This window comes from Phoenix dactylifera, chromosome 7, assembly GCF_051530095.1.
Source record: "Phoenix dactylifera cultivar Ajwa chromosome 7, Ajwa_hap1_PhDact_Kaust_v1.1, whole genome shotgun sequence".
NCBI classification, from domain to species: domain Eukaryota; kingdom Viridiplantae; phylum Streptophyta; class Magnoliopsida; order Arecales; family Arecaceae; genus Phoenix; species Phoenix dactylifera.
The window spans coordinates 2,442,492-2,464,702 of NC_143196.1; the positions used below are offsets into that span (position 1 = coordinate 2,442,492).

The 22,211-nt window shown below is 37.5% G+C and overlaps 1 protein-coding gene across 1 annotated transcript; it reads left to right on the forward strand.

Annotated features, from left to right (window-relative positions):
• The first annotated feature begins 5,825 nt into the window (after positions 1-5,825).
• On the forward strand, positions 5,826-20,913 carry LOC103707565 (DEK domain-containing chromatin-associated protein 1-like). Its single transcript, XM_039127581.3, has 12 exons — positions 5,826-6,126; positions 6,813-7,583; positions 7,679-7,712; positions 12,852-12,931; positions 15,674-15,733; positions 15,860-15,970; positions 16,077-16,157; positions 16,394-16,483; positions 16,769-17,210; positions 19,861-19,973; positions 20,356-20,386; positions 20,468-20,913. The coding sequence occupies exons 1-12, from the start codon at positions 5,836-5,838 to the stop codon at positions 20,638-20,640; spliced, it is 2,277 nt and encodes a 758-aa protein (XP_038983509.3). The 5' UTR covers positions 5,826-5,835; the 3' UTR covers positions 20,641-20,913.
• Positions 20,914-22,211: the final 1,298 nt, after the last annotated feature.

Below are 22,211 nucleotides of genomic sequence, written 5' to 3' on the forward strand. Positions count from 1 at the left end.
AAAACCACATAATATGACCAACAAAGAAAGAACTTCTGATTACATATTCATTTCTCTGTGTACTCCAAGTGCTTCAACTTCTTGAGGGGATGGTAACTGAAACACCTTCTTTTTCTTTTATTTTCCTTTTTATTTCAAGGATGTTGTCAACAAATGGGAGTGTAGGCTAAGAGTAGCAAACTCTAATATATAGTTAAGCTGTTAAAGGGAGAGAGAGAAGGCAATAAAAGAAAGCTTTCAAGTTTCAAGAGGAAGGAGTCAGAATAGGCATTGGTGGATTAAAAAAGGTGAACTTGTGCGAACGGGTTTCACTGGAGAAGCATGAATTTCTTTAGACAGGAAGCTAGTGAGAGAAATAAGACTGTGGTAGGTCGAACAAAGGCTAAGAAAACAATAGCCATCTACTATCTTTTCAGTGTGAGATCTCTTTTTCAATGTGAGATCTCTTTCGCCTTAATCAATTAGTTTATTCTTGGTTATGATGCATATATTATATCAAAGAAAACCTCGAGCTTTTGAAAATAATGGAAATAATATACCAAATTTAAGAAAAGAAAAAGCAATTCGAAACAAAGACTCAGAGATCACGATGAATGTAAGAATTTTTTTCTTGCTGTCTTAACTACATGTTTTTTGATGAATAAAATATCCATGTACTAATTAAATGAAGTAAGAAACTACAGTTACATAAACAATTTCCCCAAGATGCAAATGTGCTGGTTTTTACTAGGCTTCAGTAGTGTTCCCAAGATAGTGAATGTCATCAAAATTATAGATACATATGCATTTGAAATATTTTAAGCAATATTAATACCTTGCCTGCATTTTTGTCGCTTCTGTAAAACACGTACATGTCTTTTATAGCAAATACTTCCTAAATACAATTTGATTTGACTACATAGTGATGTGTTGCAAGTTATAAGTTAGCACCGAATTTTATTAATGAGAGTAATTAGAAATGATTTAATGTTCCCATGATATTTTAGTATTGAAGGTTTTAGACACTAAATGCATGTTTACTTGTTCCTTGCAAAACCTGCTTTGGGAGAGCCCTTTGGGTTGGTGAGAGAAAGTTGCCTAGAGCACTTGGAAATTTGTTATCTTTTAATTTTTTTGGATGTATTTATACTAAAAGTATATGAATCATCCGTTGTAGCAAAAAAAAAAAAAAAAAAAAAAAAGGAGCTTTGAATAAATTAATAGATCAGACACCTAAAAATTGAGTTTAATGAGAAAGACTCTTTATTTTTTCTTCCTTTTCCACAAAACTTATTAATAGAATGATGGGTTTTATTTATGTTATAAAACTAGCAAAAATCAAATTGCATAGTTGATGTTGTAATGTTGCATATCCCACATATATTATGTCTATGGTAGGCTAGCTTAGATTGTTCCTTCACACAGGTTGACATGCTTTATGCTTATGAGATGATTTTAATCGTTCGGCATCCTTTTAGCCTACAGAAAGGATAAGAAGAATTGTTAATACACATCTATGTTTCGAGGGGGAAAAAAAAGAGAGACAAGTTTTAACTCAAAAATCTTGTGTTTGTACAATTGTCCACTAAAAATTGCTATATTTAAATCAACCACTTATATGATTCAATCCAACCACAATTATAAAAGTTTATAATAATTATCTCTTTATTTCACTATAAGCTTTCCGTGCCATTACCAGCCTTTGTTGGGCAATTCGGCACAAAGCAACTTATTTTTCCGCAAAAGAATTTCCAATCTTCTCTCTCCATCGTTTGACAAGCTCAAAAGCTTTCTTTCTTATGAATAAATGTAACACTTGAGAAAAAGAACAAGCTGCTAACGTGAGGAGGATGTTCGTTCATGGAGCATCACCTATTTTATCTTTCACATCCTACATGTGAGCTCCAAACCAGAACTTGTTGTGCATCATTTCTTAGACTGAGTCTTTGGTTCTCTTGTCAGGAATCAGGATCCCATCCAAAAAGATTAGCCAAAAGGTACTATTTAGATTTTTTAATTTTGTATAAGTACCTAAGATCTACCCAGTGAATAACTAATATGAGACTAAATACATGCATGCACGGGTCATCATATAATCCTCCTATTAAAGCCCTAACATCCTCATCAGAATAAAGATCCAAATCCATTCAAATCTAATCACAATCACCACAGTTGGCCCATAGTCAGTCTCAATAAATTCGTGCTACAATATCTTCTAGTCTACATGGGCCATAGATCGGATCAGCTCTGATACCATTCGTCACAACTCAAGATCTCACCTAAAAAAACAGCCATAATGTATTATTTAGATTTCTTGATCCTATATAAGTACCCAAACTCTATTCAGCAAATAAATAATGTGGGACTAAACATACGTCCACACGAATCATCACATCTCCACTCTTATTATATTAGTTTGTCGGCAAGCCTCTCACTGTTCTTGCTTTGCTTGTTGCTTTTGTTTTTGGGAAGAAATGGGGCTTTGCCTGGGGGCTTGTTTATGGCTACTTGATTTTGATTGGGAGTGTGGATTTTTAGCAGTCTTTTCAGTGACCCGCAATGCAATGCTTTTCCAGCTTAGTTATCTTATGAGTAGGAGAGTTTCTTGATCAACTCCTTCCTTCCAACTTTTTTAGGTAACCACTGGTTTCTCAAAATGTTTTGTAGTACTATTGTTGCTTAATGAAATGCAAAACAAGTTGCATGCAAGTGACTTGGCCTAGAAATCCTCTTCTTTCCATTTTATAAGATTACTGAAACCTTGTATTCTATTCCCAAGTCGTAAGGAAGCCGAGGGCGAAATTTTAGAAGCCGTTTTGTATCCTCGAAACTACCACCATCAGACAGATCTTGTCAAGTTCTCTCTTACCTTTATTTGATTGAAACTTCATCCTTTTCCTGAAAATGGAAATAATGTCCAATTCCAACAATTATAATGATCTTCGATCGTCTTGTGTCATCACTTTTGCTCAAAAAAGGCAAAAAAAAAACTCCTGTCATTACTATGAGTGAATAATATCCAGTTCCAACAATTATAACTTGCTTCAATGGTTTTGTGTCATCACTTTTACTCAAAAAAGAAAAAAAAAAGAAATTGTGTCATTAATTACTATGAGAGAATTCTAAGCTTCACCAAGTTATACTGCTGAAAAAAAGCTAAATTTTATATTGTTCTCACACCATTAATCTCTCTCTCTCTCTCTCTCTCTCTCTCTCATGAATGATATCATTGCATGACAATTACGTTCATAGGCATGAGAATTCCACCCTATCCATTTTTTGCTCATGCCATCACTTTGACATGCTTGATCAAATAATGCAATAATAATGGGACGAGGAAAATGAAGGAATGGTTTGAGCTCTCCGTGTACAAGTAATCATTTGGCGCATGCATTGCACGTATAGAGTTAAAGATTATTAAATATTTTAATTTATTATATAGTTAGCTGTGCATAAATTTTTCCATATTTTTATTCATTACTCATTACACATGCAGATTTTATGGACTTACATTTTTTTAATGAACATATCACATTAAATAATTGACAAAGAATATGAGGTGTCAATCATGCATGTAGGGCAACAATCAAGTCAAAATCCGAGCATGCTCGCCTTGGATCTGATACAATTACAATCTTGATCATGAGTTTAGGTCAAAGCCTAACCCATTGAATGATAGGTTAGCATGGGTTAAGCTTATGAAAACATAATTAGATTCAATAGCCGATTCATGTTTGGTTAAGATCAAGTATTACTTGAAACGAAGCAAAAATATGCATATATTGGAATTGGATTGGGTTGCATTGCAGTTCTAGCCAAGCATCTAGCAGTTTTGATTAAAACTAAAGAGATTAACCAAAATAAATATGAATTTGGGAACATTTTTATATTTTAAAAAATAGTTGACATATTTGGAAATATTTTTTAAAAAAAGTATCCACTGAAAAGAAACAACATATATTTAAACCTTCAATTGTATTATTTTCCTCAAATAATGGGCGCCCCTAAAACCATCACTTACAGTTATAGAGAAATCTATAGCCATTATCCACTTGATTCCGCCCTAAAATATGAATTTATGAGGGCAGAATAATACTTTTCAAAACTTGAGACAGATCTTTCCATCAAAAAAAAAAAAAAACTTGAGATAGATTTCATGAATTTTGTAATAAAATAATACTAAGCAGTTGAGAATGCGCAATTCACATCAAAAGACTATTGTTCATGCTGCATTGGCCACTCAATGGAGGGCCACATATTGCTTGTGGTCCTAGACATGGCCCTATCTCATGGGCAATCACCTTTTTTACATACCATATTATATGCCGTATTTTATGTAACAAAACATTCCGTCTTTGTTATTTCTATAGTTCATTAATAAAAATAATATCTTTAAAATTAATTTATTACACTAATTAAAAATAATTTAAATGATAGAAGGCTTGAAATATATTATTTTTTATTAGTATTCTCATGGCATGCAACAATTAGCTACTTCATCGAGGACCACGAGCTCCCTGGCCACATCCCCTGGGTGAAATATGCATGACCCAAGCATGGCAAACCACACCATGGTGTTTTTTTTTATTGAAATAAATGTATCATATAGAAAAGGTACGGATATAATTAAAAAAATCAAAAAATAACAAATTCTGAGCACACGAGGTAACTTTCTCTTTCTAATTCAAAGAATATCACCGGAGTGGTTGGCTACGTATGAGGCCACCCAATCCGCTGCCCCATTGGTCTCTTGATACACGTGCTTCCCATAAAAGATCATTCCATCACAGACTATAGCTTGGATATTTCTAAGCAGTAGATGGTAGTCGCCCATACTACTCTCACTCTACTAGATCCAGCCAACCACACCATGGTTCAAAATAATAAATGCTATATTAGTTTTAAGCCTCCCTACCATGTTACATGTACAATAATTAAGGAAAAGATAATGGCTATTATATTGGATTTTTTGGTATTACAATGGCTTGATAATGGCTTGATGTGCATTGTTTCTTTAAACTGATATTTTTTTTCACAATCCAATGTTTTCCAGAATTGTCAGGTGAAGAAACTCGTACAACTTGGAAAAAAAATATTTAAGTAGATAGCATTCTACAAAGTAATACTGTTGCTTTCTTATTCTTCTTTTTTATTTTTTGTTACAATAATATTACAATGGTAATTATGATAGGATTTTTTTTGGTATAACAATAGCTCACACACAATGAATGTAGATGGAGACAACAAATTCAGAAAACAAAAGGTTACATAAGGGCTCCGGCACTGAGCCACGATCCATCCAGACGAAACCTTCAGAGTGGTGAACCGCAAAAAAAACAACCCAATCGGCGACACTGTTTGCCTTCCTGTAGACGTGCATAGCCTGGCGAAAACTACACTCCTCCAGTAATCTGTGAATGTCGTGGAGTGCGTCTTCGACTCAGAATCCACTTGATCACCACAGTCGAATCCTCTTGAGGAGGAGACGGTCCGTGCTCAGTATCCGCCTAGCATAGAAAATGGTCTCCTAGGTGGCTCTAAGCTTGGCGCACATCACAGACGAATCGAAGATCTACCGAGCCTCTGCCGCTACTAGTCTGGCATCTTGATCTCGGATAACAAAGTCTATACCTTTGCATTTTTCGTTCTTAACCATGCTGCTATCGAAGTTCATATAGAGGAGGCACCCAGGATATCCTTTCACCATCCGCTTTTGTATGGTATTATAGGTATCGGTGTGAACTTTTTCCGTCCTCAAATATGTCGACTGGTGATTGCTGCTGGGCGACGCGGCCGTGGGCGTTGCACAGGGCGATGCACCATGTTGGCATGGTATTAATCGACGGTCCAGATTCAATGCAGCCCAGAATGCATATCAAATCTGTACCGTCCAAACTGCCCTCTTTCAAAGAAGGACCGTCCCCTCAAGCTCCCACACGTGTCACGAGCGGCGTGTCCCCGGGAATAAAACTCGATTGGAATTCGAGTTTGGACCCGGGGGCAAAACTTCCTTCTGCCCTTCAGAAAGAAAACCCGAGAGAGAATAAAAGATCGCTTTTTTGTTCCAGTTCGCTCGCTTGCTCCGAGGAAGAGAGGAATCGGTCGTTTCTCCTCGAATTTCTCCTCGATTCGGCTGGTAGTTCGTCGGTAAGTAGTAGCTTCGCGCGGTTCGATGCTTGTTGTTAGTGGAACGCTGATATTTTTTTTTCGAATTTTGGTTCTTAATGAGTTTGTTCCTGTTAGGGTTTTACAAGAGTGGGCAAAAAGAGCGATTTTGACGCCTTTTCTTTGGAACTTATGATGTTCTGGAGCTCTTTTCAGTGTTTTACTAAGTTCTTTAGATTCACGTTTGGTTTCGGAAATTGCGGCATTTATTTATTCATTTTTTGGGTGAATCAAAGTACCGATTTTGGAGCTCTTTTTATTTTCTCCGTTTCTTTGCTCGGTATTGCAACTCAGTCTACGTAGGATTATCGTGGAGTTTCTTGCATGCAGCTCTTTCAACGATGAGAAGTTCTGGGAGCTTTCTATTCGTTTTTCTTCTCATTGGAAATATTCGATTTCGTGTTCTCCTTCCATTTCGGGGTTCTTTGTAGTTTGATGAGTACAAATATCCGTTAAAAATGGAATTTTGATGAATGCATGATTGAGTTTACCATACATCTTTGCTGTTCTACTATAATTGGCACATAAGTATGGACTAACGTATCATTTCTTTGGTCTAAATTATTATATTTTCAATTAGAAGAAATTTTCTAGGCTGAAATACTCACTTCAATTATGAGCCAATGTTTTTAACTAAAATTTTGAGCATTTATGGTGTGCTACTGCAGGTTTTATGCTACCATAAATCTTTAACTTGGTTAGAAATGTCTGAACCAGAGCTGGCGTCTGAACTTAAGGCAAATATAATGCTAAATGGGTCTGGTCTGCCTCTGCCTAAGGACACTGGCTGGGAGGCTGCTTCTGAAAAGAAGGATGAGGGAGAAAATACTCTGAAAACAGTTGAAGTTGAAAGGAAAGAAGAAAAGAAAGATGATGATGCAAAAATGGAAGAAATGGAGGATGAAAAAGTGGTAGAAGCTGAGGATGCAAAAATTACAGAGCCCGATGATGCAAAAGAAACAAAAGCCAAGGATGTGAAAGTGGCAGAAGCTGAGGATGGCAAAGTAGCAGAGGTTGAACGTGCAAAAATTGTAGAATTTATGGACGCAAAGGTGGAAGAACCTGAAGATGTGACGATGATGGATGCTGAGGCTCAGAAGGATGGTGACAAGGGGGAGGAAGAGGGAGAGAAAGAAGTAGAAGGGGAGAAGATAGAGGAAGGGAATGATGTGAAGGATGAGAAAGATGGTGTAAATCAGGAAAATAAGGTTCAAGAGAATAATGAGGCAAACAAATCCAAGAGAAAACGAGTGAGGGAGAAGAAAGCTGGCGAGAAAGGGGATGAGAAGGGAAAGAAAGAGAGTAGGTCGAAGGACAAGAAATTGTTAAGTACTCCTTTGGCTTCATCTACAGAGCGCCCTGTGCGTGAGAGAAAAACTGTCGAGAGATTGGTGGAATCTCTTGAAAAGGAACCAGTTAAAAAATTTCTAATTGAGAAGGTCACTTGTTTCCATGTTGATTTCTTTTCTAGTCATTATTGTTTTCATAATGATTGCTTTATACGTATTAATTTTGTGAACTTTGTGACTTTTAGGGTTGTGGAACTCCTCTAAAAGAAATACCAAGTGGTATGTTTTGACTGCTGCTATTTATATCTTGCCAATTAATTAAGTTTGCAAGCTTAAGCATATGTCTGGCCTCCTTGGTTCACTTTATCCTTCTGACTCCACTATTAAATACAGACTCTTCGGCAATGATGATTTGCTCCAAAGCTTTTGGTGTCCACATGCTTATAGATACTCCTGTTTTTAATAAATAGACCTTGCTTGGTTCAAGGATGCAGTTTAGGTCTGCTGCAAGGCAGAGACTGAGTTTCATCTGCTGGCCTCTGCACAAGACACTGCCGAGTGTGGGATCTAGACATTGCCTTGTGATATGTTCTTGGTGCACCGCTCAACACATGACAGCGCACCCGAATCCCAAAGTCTATGAGATTTTCTGCGGATTTCGACAGTGGAAACTCAGTTTCTGCTTTTCTCCAGGCCCAAACTACACTCTTGGTTCAGCCTTTGCTCTCTCTTTGAGGGACAAAAAGTGAAGATTGCTTGCAAAAGTGGTCGTATGGATGAAGTTACAATAAATATCTGTGCTCCCTGTTACCTGCATGGCATGGTTGCAATATTAGTTTTTATAATTCCTTTACATTTATTTTGGAGGTTTGTGGAATCACTCTTGCCTTTTTCTGAGCTGGTGCAAAACATTAGATTTGCTTTCCTGTTGCATCATGATCATTTTTTTCACCAAATTTAACCGACTATAATGTTTTATGCTTGATGCTTGTATTTCTGGGTTCAAAAATCCTAGATGTTTAGGTGTTGAGCCGATTTATAAGCATTTCTTTCAAGATTAATATCAGATTTTTAGTCTTTATTAAATATTCAAGAGTCCTAAATTTACTGCATCAAATTCCTTGTGTATGGATCTTGAAACATGTTGTTTATATGATTTACATATCTTAGATTCATTTTTATATATGTCCATTACTTTTTGCAGGATTAGAACTCTTCCTATTCCTTTCTGCTCCATTAATTATCTATTGTGTATCATGTAGACATTGCATGAAATGCTATGTAGTGGTGGCTGCAGAGGCATCTTTTCATGGTCGCCAAAGTTGGAGGTTAATATTGTCAATAAAAGCAAGGTTTAATGGACTATTGGAGATTTGGAGTGTTTGAAATGAGGTACTGATAGTATTGCACTAAAAATGCATAGAAGAAGTGCCATGAGAAACGATAGCAAATAGTAATATCCAAGCATGTCTACAGATCAGTGATGACCTAATGATGCGATACAAGAAAATCTTATGACCAAGTCATATGATCTTCTAACATTGAGTTGTTACATACTAACTCACATATTTGTAGCACTCATAGTAGGTAGAAGAGTGATTCGATCCATAAGACTGAAAGTTAGGCATTTTGGATTTCCATAGGAGGCTGATTTTGTTTCCCTGGCTCAGTAGAAGTCAAAACTATGTTATTCTAGATAGGGCTGAAAACGGGTCGGATATAATCTCACTGTATCCATTTTCGTATCCGACTCGGATCGGATACGGGTATGGATAGTTAGTTCAAAAATTGTCCGGATACGGATATGGATATGGATATACCTGATTTTTTCGAATTCAGATCTGGATATCCGTATAACAATTGGCCAAACCTTTTAAATCCACTTGGATGACCGGATCCGTCACTATTCAACAACCCAGGCCAATGGCCAAATAGGCCAAATACGAAATTGCCATTATATTCGCCGCAGGCTTGCTCATTTCGTCGTTCGCCCATTCGAAACTCGAAAGTCCCTCACGCCTGCGGATCTGATCGGAAAGGGCCTCACCGACTTCAAATCGCCCATTCGCCCTTCTTGTCCCTCAGACCCTCAAATCCCCAGACCCTTACGCCTCTTCTTCTTCCTCTTTCCTCCTAGTTTGTCTGTTTCGTGATTCTTCTAGTCTTCATGATCTTTGAGCCTTGAGATGCGTTGAGCTCCAAGTTTCGTCCCTCTTTCCACCCGGCGACGGCCGTGAGACGCCTTGGAGGCAGTATTGTGGGGTGGTCGACGGCGTCAACCAAAGGACCAAACCCATCTACTTCCAAATCTAGGTAGGAGATTGTAAAATCCTGGGTTTATTCTTTAAATATTCGCCTTTACCACGTTTGATCTGGTGTTTGATTTGGGAAACAGGTTCCTTTGCTTCAAATGAAGAGAACTCTAGCTTTACGGATCAATGCCTCTTGAAGTGTTGGTAATCCGTTTATTCTTCCACCTGATTTGGCCTTTGATTTCTTTGTTCTTCTCCATTCCTTTCTTGTTTATTCTTTTTTCCGGTTGAACTCATCTTTGGATGTTTATATTATGTCTTTAGAAGTCTTTAGTTTTTAATGCTGCATCTTGTTGTTTAGTTGCGAGAAACCAATTAATCTTCTGAAGGTCAGTCTAAATGATTCTATTCTTTTTTTGTACTTGATTGCTGGGGTCAAATGAGTGCACTGTAAACAGGAATGCTTCACATTACTCTGCTAATTTTGCAGTCAAATGCTGGGTATGACTATTGTAAAATTGCATTTAACGTGATTTTACTTTTATTACTTCTTCCTCCTCTACTTCATATTATGTGCCAATAAAATATTCAACTTTGGAAGCAAAAAGATTCTTATTGTCTTTTCTTTTTGATCATGTTTTTATTACTAGTTTTCATCATTGAATTTCGCTCAAAATTTGATTAATATCCGATTTATATACGTATTCGGATAAAAAAAATATGGATATGTTTAATATCCAATTCGTATCCGTATCCGTTTATAACAAATATGGATATGCTTAATATCCGATTTGTATCCGTATCCGTATTCGTTTAGAACAAATATGGATATTAATTTTGATATCCGTTTAATATCCATATCCGTATTCATATTCATCGAAAAATATGGATACAAATATGGATATATCAATATTCGATCCGTATTCGATCCGGTTTCAACCCTAATTCCAGACCAATTGCTCCTTTGGCTTTATGATTTTGGACCATCTAAACATTATCTAGGAGACTACTATTTTATCATGGAGAGCTTCTTTCTACTCATCTAGAACAGGATCCGAAGACATTTTGTTAACAATTTTAAACATTGCTGCTGAGGTATTATTGTCCAACATCTGGAAATTTACTCTGTAGAACCTCAAAGCTGTTAAATAAGCTAAAGAAAGGTTGTTTTCCCTTTTTGTGGATGGCAAATTTCTAATCAACCTAATTATTTTTCTTTTAAAGTTTTATTTAAAAATTGCCTTGTTTTAGCCATTGCATCTCCCAGGGAAAACATGAACAAGAAACAAAGTTATATAAGCTCAAAGGCCTCGAAGAAGATATATGACAAGCAGATTAAGATATATGGAAATTATTTTCACATCAGCATCTTATAGTACTATTTATATTTTAGGCATATTTTTCAGATGGAGATATTTAATCTAAAATGTTCTATGGAGATATCATGGTCATTTCCTATTCAATACTGAAAACTTAGAAGAAATAATGGCTGCAACTTGATTTGTGTCATTGTCATAATTAATTTTTTCCAAGCAATTCCATCTGACAGCAGTCCCATCTGAAGTGGAAACTATCCTTATATTGTGAAACAGGAGTAAAAGTATAAGCCAAAATTGGCAAAATTTCTCCCATATATAATGGTTGGCTTTGTGGGCCAGGGTATGCTAAGTCATGGTTTAACTTATTTAACAACCTGCGCTCTAACTTGACATTGACCATCCTTGAAGTACTGTTATTTCTTTGCAAGGCCAGCTTAGTTATACATTTCATTATTGGTTTTGAAACACTGTATATGTAAATGTGAAATGCTGATTTTGATATGAGAAACATGCACTTTTAAGCAATTTAAGCTTGGCCGGTGACTGCCATCTTTATCTCTTTAACTGAAGGTGGTTGCTAAGGCATAATATGCTTTCTTTTCTAATGATATAATTAACTGTAAATTCAGCTTGTCAGTCCTTCATAATCTTTGTTTTGTGTATGAGGAGTTAGATGCCTAAATCCAATCCCTGGTTTTTGAGCCATGCAGTACCTTAGTCTGCATGACATAAAAGGTGATGATGCACGATCGGTTGTGCATCCAGACTGTAATTTGAGTACCTGTTAATATCATAATCCTTTACATAGGAATTTGGCCAGCACTTAGAAGTCGGAAATTTTGCAACGTGATTATGACTTGATTACAACTCTAAAGTGACCTCATTCGACGTGCCAGGCTTTGTCTTGGTCTCATTAATCACCTTGAGGGCCAACTTATTTTGATGGCAGCATTTTGTTAGGTATGTGCTGGTGTATGTAAAATAGAATTCTTATGATTTTCGAGTATATTTGAAATCAAAGCCAAGCTGAAGTGTCTGACTAAACAGGTTAAAATTTTTGACCTAACTGACCTGTTTGTAGATGTGGTTTTGTGCCTTGATCGGCCCTGCCTATTTCCTTGCCTCATTAGCACATGCCTTGAACTATCCAAAGGTTTGATCTGTTGTGCACCATGTTACCTGTGCTTTCCATGCGATACAATATTACAGACATTTTTTTTCTTTTGCATATTCATTCTTTGTACTAGCATGGTTGCTGATACAAGCTTATGAATATTACTATATCTATTCCCGTGGTCCTGTTATTGAGGTGTTTTTTTATGAGAATTTAAAAGCCTTAGACCTGTATCCAACACCATTACACCAATGCCCCTGATGGTGGCTAAGATTTGCGGATTGCTGATGTCATGAGTTTCAGGTATTTTTGTTAATCTTTATAACGTATATACAGCCAAATAGAAGGGATGACTGATGTAATCCTTTTTCCACTTTTATTTTTTAAAATACTTTTGTAGATTTGAGGTGAAATATAGTGCCCAAAGTTTGCTTATTGTTTTGAATACCAACAAGTTACATTAAGTATCTCCTTTTGACATATCTTGTTTTGTACTCCAACATCATCTACCCAAAATAAAAGTTGCCAAATGGAACTTTGAGTTGGCAAGTTTTGTTTCTACTTGACACATTGTGCTTGCTTTCTGCTTGATATGGTGAATCCTTTTCTGTTACATTTATTTTATCTCTGTTCTGACTGCATACTCATGTTCTTTATCTTTATTTCTATAATTTTCGATGCCAAAAAAATTCTATATATTTTTTATTTTAAACTTGTTATGTATTGATTTCAGTGGCTTACAAGTTAGCAAAAAAGAAGCCTGCTGATCTTAAATATCTTCATCAGACCCTTTTTGGTGGAAGGCAAGGAAAGGTGATTCAATATATTGTGTAAACTGCTAATCGTCCCTTGGGTTCACTTTTTGATTGACTTGTTGCACTTTGTTTACTGATCCCATCTTTCATGGAATCGATTCCTTTTTTGTTTTTAATGTTTTTGATACCTAGATTCATATTAAAGTTGAACTTTAGGGAGTCCATAGATTTTGCTATTAATGAAGTTTGCAGTAAGTAAGTTATTCTTACTATTAGTAAGTTAGTGTTTTTTATTGAGCTCTCTACTTTGTCTGGTAAGTTAGTAAGTTATTATCTGATAATTTGTGCTTCTGGCAGTGACATTATTGTAGGGCTAGTTCCAATACCCTTAACTATTAGCTATTCTAAGTTTATTTTAAGCTAGCTATTTCTGCTGCTCTGCTTGTAAGTATTAAATGAGGTTTTTGTTGAGCTGTTTTCCATATATTCCTGCTATTTCTTCTTCATTCCCTTGCATCCATTTCACCTAACCTGTTGATTTAACTATTTTGTTTCTCCAGTAATAAAAGCACGCAAAGGGATGTGCATTCCTATTATGTTTCTTATGTAAGTTTTCAATTATGAATAGTGTCAAAGCTAAAGTTCTTAAGGCAAGAGAGGAAGTACACTTGAAGCGCTTATATTTGCTTATTACAGTTTGATGCAGATATATAGGATACCCAAGGTGGAAAAGAGAACTGACTCCAGATTAGCTTTCTAGTTGGAAATAGGTAAAGCTAGGTTATATGGTTGGGGAACCGCCCCCCCCCCCCACCCCCCCCCCCCCCCCCCAAAAAAAAAACACACACAAAAAAAAAGCAAAAAAAAAGAAACCAAAAAAAAAAGGGAAAAGGAGGGGAAAAGAGCTGATAGCTGGGTGCCTGCTTGCTTCCTGACAAATTTGTGACACTAAACATCTATTTTTGGTGTTTAAACCACATGAAAAGGAGTGCTGGGGCGAGGGGTTTATTATAATCATGGGCATTGCAAAGATTAAAGTATTATTTATTGGGCCCATGCTGGTCATGGTTAGCATGCTACAGTATGGTGCCATACAATGCTGATCTATTTTATGCTAGTTACATGCCCAATCACGGTCCGAGGCCCAAAACAAAAGGCATGGATCTGAGTTGGTTTTTGTCAACAATGTGCATCAGCTTAGAACCATATGCACAACATAACAATACATATATACAGTACCAAGGTCGGAGGAAGCGGTACCAGGCACCATATTGGTTCCTCGGCGGCATGAGTCGATACGGGCCGTGTCGGGCCTGTACCAACAAAGAGCACGGTACCATGGGAGAGATAAAAAGAGATAGAGAGAAAAGGGGGAGAGAGGGAGGGAGGCTGGTGGAGGCCACGTGCCGCGGCCGGTTCCCCTCGCCTGCTGCGGCCTCCATCGGCGTCCCGACCTCTCCCTCTCCCTCTCTCCCCCTGCTGGCACTCTCTTTTCTTTTCCTTCTCCGGCTCTGGCAACGGTTCTCGTTTCCGTTGTCGGAACTGTATCGGTGAGCCACCGGTACAACTTGGAATGGCCGGAACCGTCCGGTCTGAAATAGTTCCGCCGACCTTACTCAGTACTATGATTATGCATGGCCATCATGCTACATATTGGCACCTAAATATTTGGTATATGGAACAATATTTGTCTATGTTAAAAGGTAAGAATATAAAATTGTGTTAAATGATGTTATCTTTATATGGTTGAAACCTAAACACTTATAGGTCTAGCATTGGGATGCTAGTTAGTAACAAGAAAGAAAAATGGAAGTCAAGTCAAGTTGGGGATGCAACTATAGTTGCACTGCATAGTAATGAGAGAACATGGACATGAATCCATGTAAAAATAAGCCAAGTAAGAGAGAAATACTATGAAGATAGGTTTGGTTAATTTTGGGTTATTGAATCCATCAGGCATTCTGCCACAATTACTAAGAAGTCAAGGGGATTGAGGAGAAGCTAGAAGAGCTTAACATGCATTTTTTTTTTTTTTTGGTGGTGGTTTTTTTTTTTTTTTTTGGGGGGGGGGGGGGGGGGGGGGCATGGGCACAAATAGAGAAGACCATCTGTCATGCATGCGGATCTCCAACTTTTGATGCGGATAATATCCATCAAACAAGTGTTGCTGTCCGGTACATGCCGATGCAGACTTGGTTCCTTTTATGGCCATTGGATTGTAACTAATTACTTAAAAATATTTTTTGGTAATACTTAAAATAATTTTTGAATGTTAAGAATAAAGCTCAATTCCCCTATTTGCATATTTCATGCACCCCTTTTTCTCTTTCTCTAATTTCCTTCTAATTTATCTTGTTGTGTTTGATTTGGTTGGCATTCCTTCCATTTTGTAGTGTTTGACGCCCAAGTGTAATGTAATTCTAGGACACTTCATGTGATGAATATTCCATGTGCATACATCTATAATTGTATACCCCTTGTATCAACCTTTCTGGATTTAGAATTTTTTTTCATATCAAGAACTTCTGTATCACCTATTTTCATATTGGGCACATCATAATCTTTGTTCTTTTATCTAGCTTCTCCAGTTATCCTTTCATGATCATGCTTATATTCTCATCACCTTTGTGGATTCTTCCCTAAATGACCACATTCCATGAGTTGTTTTTCTATTGTTTATTGCTTCAGATTATTATTGCAGCGTTATTGTCCTTTTTAATTGTGATATAATTGTTATGTTGCAAATTTTCTCCCACCCCTTATCTTGCTGATAGATAACTGTTGCCTTGCTAATTTTCAGGTAGCCGATTTCAAAAATCACATCCTCCAATTTTCTGGATTCATGTGGCACGGGGATGAGGTAAGCAATTCTTTGACCCTCTTGAGGACTCAGTAAACAGATTTCGTCTTATAAAGATTTTTCTTCTCCTTATGTGCCTTCTTTTACCTCATTCTTGATCAACAATTTAGATTTAACTTGCTACAGGAAAAGCAGAAAACTAAGGTGAAGGACAAGCTTGATAAATGTGTCAAAGATACATTGGTGGATCTCTGCGATTTGTTTGATTTACCTGTTTCAAAAACTAATACAAGGAAGGTTGGTGTGCGTCATTCTTTTAACTTTGTAGCATCTAAACAACTATTCAAGCTTAGTTCGAGTCGGATCATGACAACTTAATGGTGAGTTTGAGATATGTATGCAGGAGGAACTAGTGGCAAAACTAATGGACTTTATGGTGGCGCCTCATGCTACCACAGATAATGTCCTTGCTGAAAAGGAGCAGGTTTGTCTCAAAGCTTGAAATCCTTTTTTCTTTTACTATATTATTTACAAGTGCTTACATCTGGCATTTGATTCACCGTTAAGGGGTTTCTTATCTTCCTTTCTTCCACTTCTTGCCTTGAAATTCAAGTGCAACTGTGAATATGTTATTTACAAATACTCATTTTCTAGTAACCTTTTCAGATTCAAAAAATTTGTTCTCTGTTTAATGGTCTTAGTGTCTTTCTCTTTTCCTAGCAATCAACAAAGTGGAGAAAGCGTAAGAGTGTGGCTAGAGGAATTGCGTCAAGGAGCTCAGAAGGCATTCCTGGGAAGCGGCCAAGGAGGGTGAGCATCCTCTTCTATAAATGATAGAACACATTAAACCATTCTCTTTTTCTTTTTTTCTTTAATATTCTTCTCTCCGTTTTTTTTTTTTATGTATGCCCTCCTGTCTGCAATGAATATGTTCTGTTTATGTTCAAACTATTCATGCCTGCATTTGCAGTAATCATGATATAATTTCCAGACTAGCCAAGAAACCTCAGTCCCAGCCCACCTGCACATGTACATAATTAAAGGTTTATCTATGAGCTCTTCCATATTAACTTTTATGACCACTTATTATTGCAGGGAATATCCAAGACTGAAGACTCTCCGAAATCAAAAGGGAAAAGTGTGCGTGAAAAGGAAGAGGAAGAAGAACGGGAAGATGAGGAAAATGGTGTTCCTAAGGACAATGTTGCACTTAAGCATTCCGAGAGTGAAGAAATTGAATCTGAAGAAGTTGAAGATGATGATGATGATGATTACTCTGGCAAAAGCAAACATAATCGGAGGAAATCTTCTAAAAGAGGTGGCTCTGCTGGTACAAAGAAGTCGAAGGTGGTAACTAGCCACAAAAAAGGCCCTCTTCCAACACCCACAAAGAGCCCTACTAAATCATCTTTGAAACACTCAAAAACTGAGGACACCAATGATGTGGGTGCAAAGGTCCTTCCAAGGAAGAAGAAAAATGTTGATGTGCCTGAGAAGAAATCAACTCCTAAATCAGATCACAAGGAGAAAGCTACCGGTATGCCTGTGATACTATGTGAACTTTGCTTATTATCTTGTAGCAGAAATGTAATGCCTGCACTAAATTTTGTGAATGTAGATTTTGCTAGGACTTTTAGATGTCCTTCGTGCCTTCCAGGTTAAAATATGAACTCAACAAAAGTGTAAAAGAAATAGCTTTGGTGAGTAGAAGCATAGTAGCAGGAACCTTTTGCCTAGGGTAACATAGCTACTTCATATAGAAGCTGCACTTGTTTCTCAAGTGCTTCCATACTTAAAACATTTTTGGTATCCTCTTCACTGATCTGCAACTATATCCATCCCTGATTCTGGCAACTAATGGTAAAAGGGCTGGATATTGCAGGTGTTGCATGGATTTCTTAGGTGTTATTTGGCTCTTGGTAGTTGTTGAGGCAGCTGTATGCCCGTTGGCTTTATTCACATGAAATGGTAAAAACCTAGAGGGCCAAAGGGTATTTGTCATGTAGCCAGTATTTCAAATGCTTCAAAGAACTAAATGGAATCATAATGCAAAGTTACATAACTACAACGCCCTCTTGCATTTCTAATTCCATGTGAGCATGCTAATGGGTGAACTGGTCATTTCACCTCTAGAGGGTATAGGCAAATATTATGGAATACCTTGTATGTATGAAACCACAGCCTTCACATAAAATGAGTCATGCATATAGATTAATAGTCTGGAGATGATTTTTGAGTGTCACCCTAACCATAGCCAAAACCATCGAGCCTTGTCGCAACTATTTCAAACTTGGCTTATGTGTCGCAACCTAGTATCTCACCCAAAATGACTAGCGGGAAGATATTATTTAAGTTCCTTGGTCTTGTATAAGTACCGAAGATCTGCTTAGCGAATAACTGATGTACGACTAAACACACGCCCGCACGAGTCCTCATGTACCCCTTCTGTTTAAGCTCTGACTTTCTCATGTACTCGTGCTACAGTGTCCCCCTAGTCACATGGGTTATGGGTCGGAGTTACTTTGATATCATTTGTCACAACCCAGAAATTTATCCAAAAAGGCTAGCCAGAAGGTATTATTTGGATTTTTTGACCTTGTATAAGTATCCAAAAACTACCTAGTGCATAGCTGATATGGGACTAAACGCACGTCCGCACGGATCCTGACACTTTCTCTATTGAAACACTGACGTTCTCGTCAGGCTAAGCGTTCAAATCTAATCACAAGCATAACGATTGGTTTATGGTTAGCCGCAATGAACCTGTGCTACAGTATCTCCTAGTCTATATAGGCCATGGGCTGAGTTCGTTTTGATACCATTTGTCATAACCTAGGTTCTCACCTAAAATAACTAGCTGAAAAGTATTATTTGAGTTTCTTGGTCCTGTATAAGCACTCAAGATCTAGTCAGCGAATAACCGATATGGGATGCTTTAGCAAAAAAAAAAAAACCCTGATATGGGACTAAACACACCTGCATAGTTTATCCAAAAGGCTAGCCAGAATGTATTATTTGAATTTTTTGACCTTGTATAAGTATCCAAAATCTACTCAGTGCATAGGTAATGTGGGATTAAACACATACCTACATGGGTCGTCACATACTCCTCAGTTAAGCCCTGACGTCCTTACCAGGCTAAGGGTTCAAATTCATTCAAATCTAATTACAAGCACAACGATCGGCCTGTGGTCCGCCCCTATGAGCTTGTGTTGCAGTATCCCCTAGTCCACATAGGTCATGGGTCGGGTCCACTTTGATACTATTTGTCATAGCTCAAGATCTCACACAACATGACTAGCCGAAAGATATTGAGTTTCTTGATCCTGTATAAGTGCCCAAGATCTACCCAATGAATAACCTACGTGAGATTAAACATATGCCTGCACAGGTCCCCACATCTTGGATGCCTAATATTTCTAAATTAGCAGTTACACTTCTATGTCATTCTTCATATGTAATTTGTTTATTACTGAAGCAAATGGCTTGTATATATTTGAACAGTATCCCAACTACAACAAGCAGGAGAAAATTTCCTATGCGCCGAAACATTTCCTAAGAAACCTGTCCGCCAAGACATTTGATACTGCTCCCCAGATGCAAAGCTTATGGGAATTGTATCATGGTGTGCCCGGATAACAATGGAGGCACATCGGCAATTTGATTAAATATACATGTGAAATAGCTAACTCGCTGATAACCGTTTTCTTTATTGGTTCCCAGTTCTTTCTTGTGTCTTCGGTTTCTGTTCCTCATGAATGTTTATGCCATTCTCATTTTCTTATTGAGGGTAATCTTAAACCATTCCTTTCCCGATTTTATATCATGCATAGCCTTCTATTCCTGTTTCCGAGGTCGTGGCTATTGTCCATTCTTAACCTGTCATACTTATGGCTGAACGTGCATGTATCTCATGTTTCCTGAAGATCTTCAGGAGTTTCAGTGTACGTGCATGCCTGCAATAGAGCAAGATACCAGCCTGCAACATCATGAAGCAACAAAAGATGTGGGAAACCAGGAAATACTGTATTTGGGGAAACAGCTTTCCATTATTTTCCACTTGTAAAGAAAGAATATAGGAAGAAGTCTCCTTAGAATGTTCCAGAAGATTAAGTTGAATGCAGAACACTATTTAAACTTTAAAGTTTTAAACCTCTGTTCTGAAACTCTTTTATTACTTGTGCAAGGCAAAAAGGTGGCTAAAGGTAGGGCTAAATCAGTTGCCAAGGAATCTTCACCTAGCAAGGAGGAATTGAGGAAGACTATCTGTGATATTTTGAAGGAAGCTGATTTTAATACGGTGAGCTACGCTATTAAATATTCATGAAATTTAGAGAATTCTCTTAAGTGCAGTTGTACATGTAGTTCTAGAGTTGTCTATCAATGCAAATCTTGAAGGGCATCAAACTCTTGGCTGCTTCCTTTCCAGCCTGCCTGCAGTATGGTGACAGGTTGTTTATGATGCTTTAAAGTTATTTTGTAGCTGCATTGTCTGTCATCAACAGCCACCAGATATTATCAGGTTGCTGTTTCTATAATGCAACACAAACTACATGTTATGCTGTGTTGTCTTCAACGGAGGGAGGCTCATTTGTTATACCTTGTTTATGTTCCTTAACTTGATTATCTCATATTTGATTTATGATATTGACTCTGTTCTGGTTTGTATTTTTGTATCTCAGGCCACCTTTACTGATATTCTTAAAGAACTTGGTATGCCTTTCTCATAGTGATTTTAATATCAATTTTCTGCTCGAATTTTGCTATTTGCTCATTGGAACTCACCTCTTTCAGCTAAACATTATAGCATGGATCTGACACCAAGAAAAAAATCTATAAAGCTAATGATCCAAGAAGAGCTGACCAAGCTAGCTGATGAGGCTGAAGAGAATGAAGACGTTGAAGAAGATGGAGCAGCCGATGAGGATGGAAAACCAGAAACTGTGAGCGAAGATGTTGAAGCTTGATTGCGACAAGAAGGGTGCGTGTAAATGGTATTTAACTCATCCTTGTTCCTTAAATTAGTCTTCTGGTAATCCATGTCTGTGCATTCCAGTGTAGAATTTTGCAGTGTTTGTCATGCTGGTGGCCTTACAATTTTTCTTGCATCTTGTATATTTATGACAGACTCTAGGATTTTGCCTAGCTTAACCTGTGTAAGAAATATGGTGAGATACCTGGTGTTTCTAATGTAGCTTTGTTAACATAATTGCAAATACAAACATATGAAGCTTGCATCATCTTGTGGGGTTGGATTTGGATGGAATTGATTTTAGATGCCAGTGACCTACTAATCTACCTGCAGACAAATGTTTCTAGTTGTTTCTGGTGTTGCTAGTTTTTAAAGCAAGCATGTATGTTTTTTGTATTATCCCTTATAAAATATCATATGAACACATTAGCTATTATTATTGTGATGCGGGTCGAGATTTAGGGGTTTGAAATACAACTTGATGTGTCCAGTCTGCTCTTTACCTCAACAGTTCAATTCCCTGTTATAGGTTCTAGCATGCAGGTGCCCCATGAATATAAAATAGTCAGGAGATGGCCTGTGGTAACACAAGAAGCTGTCTTGCCTTATTAGCAGTGTCAGTTTGTTACGTAGTTCTGTACCTGCGATCTCTTGCCTGTCTTGCCAATGTGATGGTAAGGCCAAGGGGCTACCCTTCGTAGTTGAGCTGTCCTGATCCCTGGTACCTTTCTAATCAGGTCCTGCAAGGCCAGATGAAGCCTTCTGCCCTCATAGGGATCTGAGATTTTTTTCTTATGCCACTTACAGCTTGGACCCCCGAGTTGTTGCCTTTGTTCCAATGTCAATCCTGTATGTCTGATCGCTCGACCATCAAAACTGAACTCTGTCAGCTTAGTGCTTTAAATCTAAATGTTGTGATGCCCTTGGAGCCATTTTGTGTTATTGGATCTTGTTTGTTCTAGCATATGCATGTTGAGTGCTGTTGGAAGTTATGGTGGGCTGGAAATTTGTGCTATTTCCTTGCATAAAATCTCCGAGGGAATTTTTATGGCCAGAGGTTGACCATGCTCTTCTCCTTCATTGTCCTTTATCTGAAAAATTGTGGAGCGTCCTGGAATCTTTACTCATGCTGAATGGTCACCCAGCCAACTTGTTCTCTCTGGACTTTCTGGAGATAAAACGAGTTTAAAGATCCTTTAGATTAGCATGGGACCAGCTTGTGATTGCTTCTTTATTGGAGTAACTGTGAGAGTTAAAGGCTCGAATCTTTCTACAGAAATCATCTTCCATCCAATCTGTTCTGAGATTCGCTCTTTGCATAATTGAAGACTTGTCCCTAATGTCCAATCCTAGGACTAGGAAGAGTTTTAGGAGGGCCAGAAAGCTGATTGGTATATCTTATTTCCACATTTTTCTCTTCTCCTAACTTCGGTTCTTCCTTATCCCCTTTGGTTGGATCTCTTTTGTTTTTAGTGAATGATTGGAATAATTTTCCTTCCCATTCACCTCAAGGGTTGGAGCAACTGGGTAGGATATTAGGCACATAAAGTCTGCTACTTGCAGTAT